Here is a 4,420-nt window from a genome sequence, read left to right as displayed (position 1 = left end):
TAATGCTATGTCGTGTGCTGTAAACGATTCAGTCGTACGGTGTTAGCACATAATACTTAAGGTTATGTCGTGTGCTGTAAACGATTCAGTCGTACGGTGTTAGCACATAAAAGTTAAGGTTATGTCGTGTGCTGTAAGCGATTCAGACGTACGATATGATTCAGACGTACGGTGTTAGCACATAATACTTAAGGTTATGTCGTCTGTTGTAAACGATTCAGACGTACGGTGTTAGCACATAATACTTAAGGTTATGTCGTGTGCTGTAAACGATTCAGACGTACGATGTTAGCACACAAAAGTTAAGGTTATGTCGTGTGCTGTAAACGATTAAGACGTACGATGCGATTAAGACGTACGGTGTTAGCACATAATACTTAAGGTTATGTCGTGTGCTGTAAGCGATTCAGACGTACGGTGTTAGCACACAAAAGTTAAGGTTATGTCGTGTGCTGTAAACGATTCAGTCGTACGATATTAGATTAATAATTATTATCAGCATCATTAATCATTTTTCTGTTACATTGAACACACCGGTTTACCTGTCGTGTGTGAACTGCGGGAGGAAACTGGAGCACCCGGCGAAAACCCATACATCTAAAGCCTAACTCACACTGTAGGATAATCAGCCTGATTTGAGGTCTGATTCCTCCATCCCTACAATCGTATGGTCGCGATCCAATCTTAACGTCCCCTATCCGCTCGCCGATTGTCGGGACCCCCCCCCCCCCAATTTAGTGTTTTTCTTTTCTCTTTTTACGTTTCGATTCAAAGGACAGCAATTGTCAACGCTCTGTCCGAATTTCATTCGTACAGTGTGAGCTCTCGAAAATCGGGTTGTAGAGTCTGAGCACATAAAAGTTAAGGTTATGTTGTGTGCTGTAAACGATTCAGACTTACGGTGTTAGCACATAAAAGTTAAGGTTATGTCGTGTGCTGTAAGCGATTCAGACGTACGGTGTTAGCATACAAAAGTTAATGCTATGTCGTGTGCTGTAAGCGATTCAGACGTACGGTGTTAGCATACAAAAGTTAATGCTATGTCGTGTGCTGTAAGCGATTCAGACGTACGGTGTTAGCATACAAAAGTTAAGGTTATGTCGTGTGCTGTAAACGATTCAGACGTACGGTGTTAGCGAAAAATACTCAAGGTTTTGTCGTGTGCTGTAAGCGATTCAGACGTACGGTGTTAGCACATAAAAGTTAAGGTTATGTCGTGTGCTGTAAGCGATTCAGACGTACGGTGTTAGCACATAATACTTAAGGTTATGTCGTGTGCTGTAAGCGATTCAGTCGTACGGTGTTAGCACATAAAAGTTAAGGTTTTGTCGTGTGCTGTCAACGACTAAGACGTACGATATTAGATTAATAATTATTATCAGCATCATTAATCATTTTTCTGTTACATTGAACACACCGGTTTACCTGTCGTGTGTGAACTGTGGGAGGAAACCGGAGCACCCGGCGAAAACCCATACATCTAAAGCCTGACTCACACTGTAGGATAATCAGCCTGATTTGAGGTCTGATTCCTCCATCCCATCCCTAGGGTTGTAGAGTCTGAGCGCATACTACTTAAGGTTATGTCATGTGCTGTAAACGATTCAGTCGTACGGTGTTAGCACATAATACTTAAGGTTATGTCGTGTGTCGAAAATGATTCAGTTGTACGGTGTGACTTTATGAAAATTGGCCCGGATATTACTCACCAAAAAAATATACCTCCCTCGCTCCTCCAGTATTCCCCTAGTATTGCCAGCCTTCTCCCTGAGAGTAGCTGGCAGTGGGTTGTGTTTTCCCGTGCACCCTAAAGTTGTAGAGGCAGGTGTAGTCAATGTTGCCCCAGTTGTTTTCAATCTGCAACCTCACATATCTGAAGACGTCTTTGTCCGGATTCTGTTGGGAGACAAACAAAAGAGTCAGACATTGAAATAGAGAAACAAATGGAAAGACAAAAAACAGTGCTGGCAGTGAGAGTTTGAATAACTTGACATCTGCTGTATGTGTTGTCATAATAAACTTCTTCAAAATGCATGTTCATGAACTATCTATGAACCTCTAAGATCATACTTACAGGCAGAGCAAAGGTCTGATGTGGAGTTCCATCTTGTTCATACACCATTCTTCCTAAGAGGGTGCCTTCCTCGTCTGTTCCCCTCATTCCCTGATGAAGACAAAAACAAACAGGTTAGCTATTTCTGACGTCAAATGAGAACATGTATTATACATACGATTTGAAGATCCAACATGTACATATGTGACATATATCTCTAATTGGGATGGAACATATATGACTTACATAGACGGAAAATTCCCTCGGTGCACTTGCAATGTGTCCATTGGGCGACTGGCTCTTGGCGATGTGGCTGAGTGTCACGTGGGAGATAGAGACTGGGTGGGACAGAGAGATGACTAAGTGTCCTCGACCCCCTGAAAAAGGCCAGCATTCTCCTGGATTCAGCCTGGAAGGTGCCTGAAAGAGAAAAGTTCAACGTCTTAGTCTCGACTGTTCATTCATTAACTTCAACTGTATGCAATGTTATTGAATATGACTGATAAACCATCTGTTCATGTGGCTAATTGATTCTCACCTGGATCACTCCTCTCTGTTTTTTGGAAGAACAGCACCAGTTGAATATTGTATCCAATAGAAAGTTCTTGTTTCCTTGAGGCCGATATGTATCTGAGGACAGATGCTGCAATGTTCTGGCACCTAAACAACACAAAGCAAGAAAAACAGTTAGAAGTCCACTTCCAAACAAGTATCACAATAAGGTGTACATTTATATTCTCATGGCAGCCATTTTCCTCTGAAAAACTTAGGACACATTTGATCTGAGGAAAAAAATGTCAGGGGTAAATGGCTGCCATGTGAATAAGGTCAACAGTTAGAAAGATGGTCGATGGAGATAGCTTACCTTGCGATTCCAGGGCAAAGTCTGGTAGAGTGTCTGTCTGCGGAAAATGCGTGTTTGTCCTCTGCTGAAGTGACATCAAGTCCTTTTGGAATTTTTGGAATTGGAAGTGCACGCTGTCGTCGGTTCTCGAGTGTCCTGAGGGATAAAAAGCACAGATGTTAGAAACTTAATTTTAATAAAACTGTAAATCGGGAAATGAAGATTTTCTCAAGGTTTTTCTGATGTACTCAAAATGTTTGTATCAAAAAACTTGACGTTTCACTTACCAGAACTTTTAAGGAGCACAAGCACGAGCACAACAGCACTGATGATCTTCCAAAATGAGCTGCCTTTTGTTTCCACTGCAGACTCTGTGCTCTGATTGGTCGGGGTCCTGGTCAGAGTGGGGTTACTCTCAGCGACTTTAACCTCAACAAAGGAAGCAGAAGCCTGATGACTCCTGTTAATGCTGCCGTTTCTGGTGAGCTCATTGGACAAGTCACAGTGGATGATGGGGTTAGTAGGTCCCTCAGTGTAGGTAGGTTTCATAGGCCCGTTTTTGTGTTTCCTCCTCCGAAAGACCCTGCAAGATGAAACACAAGTTAGAACTGAGTGTTCGATGTGTATGTTTGTAATGCACTTACCTAATAACACACTCAACATATGAAGAGACACAGTAAAGCTACTTACCTAATCAAGGTTTCCTTGTAGTTAACAGTTGGCGTTCCCTGTTCTGTGTAGTATCCCGCTTCCTGCAGACGAAGACTTCTCCTGGGCATCACTGAAAAAAAGCAGAAAGACATGAAGGTCAAATCATTAGTCACATTCTGAGGTAGAGATGATGTATTATCATATATACAACACTTTATAGATACTTTCATGAATCTAAATTCATTTAAATGCACTTTAGTTTCAAAAATGTTTGATGACAAACCCGAGGTCAAATAGGGATTTGCATCAAGTTAATTTTTCAAGTGTAAAGTTTGCGACTTGTACTTACTTTTTACTTCTTCTTCCTCCTGTATCGTAAAAATGACGTTTAAATCCTTGTAGAAATGTTTCCTTAATCAGATGTATCGGACGATTTCAACCGACTCTCTGTAAATGGAAAAACTGACCGTCCTGCTTGCAAGTCTTTCTCAAAATGATGAATACTCGACACAGAGAGGGATTCTGTTCTTTGATCTGGAATGTCCTTTGGTCTGTTGTTGCTTAGCAACACATTTAAAGGTAAACAAACTTTCAGCATGAATTGCTTCCGTAAAAAAAAATTGGAACTTTATAGTTATGATGCAATCTTTTTCTTAAAAAGTGTTCATCAGACAAATGTTCAATAAAGATTACTTTATTTGAATATATTCAGACACATGTGGACTGGAGATTTGTTCTGTTCTGTTTCAGCACAATTCTCAAAGTAAACTTTACTTTAACAGAATAGTTAGTATATAAGTTATTATAGTGTGACATTATTTTGGTGGGTTTATCTACTTGTTATACAGCCTATGGTTATAAGAATATGAACA

At 40.6% G+C, this 4,420-nt stretch overlaps 1 protein-coding gene across 1 annotated transcript; it reads right to left on the bottom strand.

The window, feature by feature from the left end:
* Positions 1 to 1,581: 1,581 nt before the first annotated feature.
* LOC306839537 (SUN domain-containing protein 3-like) lies at positions 1,582 to 4,014 on the bottom strand. Its single transcript, XM_079368292.1, has 8 exons — positions 3,898 to 4,014; positions 3,588 to 3,678; positions 3,185 to 3,480; positions 2,919 to 3,053; positions 2,592 to 2,713; positions 2,300 to 2,473; positions 2,075 to 2,164; positions 1,582 to 1,896 (listed from the first exon to the last, which is right to left on the bottom strand). Coding segments are annotated over exons 1-8 (1,059 nt in total). The 5' UTR covers positions 3,899 to 4,014; the 3' UTR covers positions 1,582 to 1,746.
* Positions 4,015 to 4,420: the final 406 nt, after the last annotated feature.

The sequence above is a fragment of the Symphodus melops genome (assembly GCF_947650265.1).
Source record: "Symphodus melops genome assembly, chromosome: 18".
In the NCBI taxonomy this organism is placed as follows: Eukaryota; Metazoa; Chordata; class Actinopteri; order Labriformes; family Labridae; genus Symphodus; species Symphodus melops.
The sequence above is the reverse complement of the archived record's forward strand: the minus strand, read 5'-3'. Positions and strand labels throughout refer to the sequence as shown.

What these genes read in the sequence shown, in the direction of transcription:
- LOC306839537 (XM_079368292.1), bottom strand. An exon ending in CTTTGCCCTGGAATCGCAAG is followed by an intron (nt 2,714 to 2,918) that starts GTAAGCTATCTC and finishes TGTGTTGTTTAG; the next exon opens with GTGCCAGAACATTGCAGCAT. An exon ending in AACAGAGAGGAGTGATCCAG is followed by an intron (nt 2,474 to 2,591) that starts GTGAGAATCAAT and finishes TTTCTCTTTCAG; the next exon opens with GCACCTTCCAGGCTGAATCC.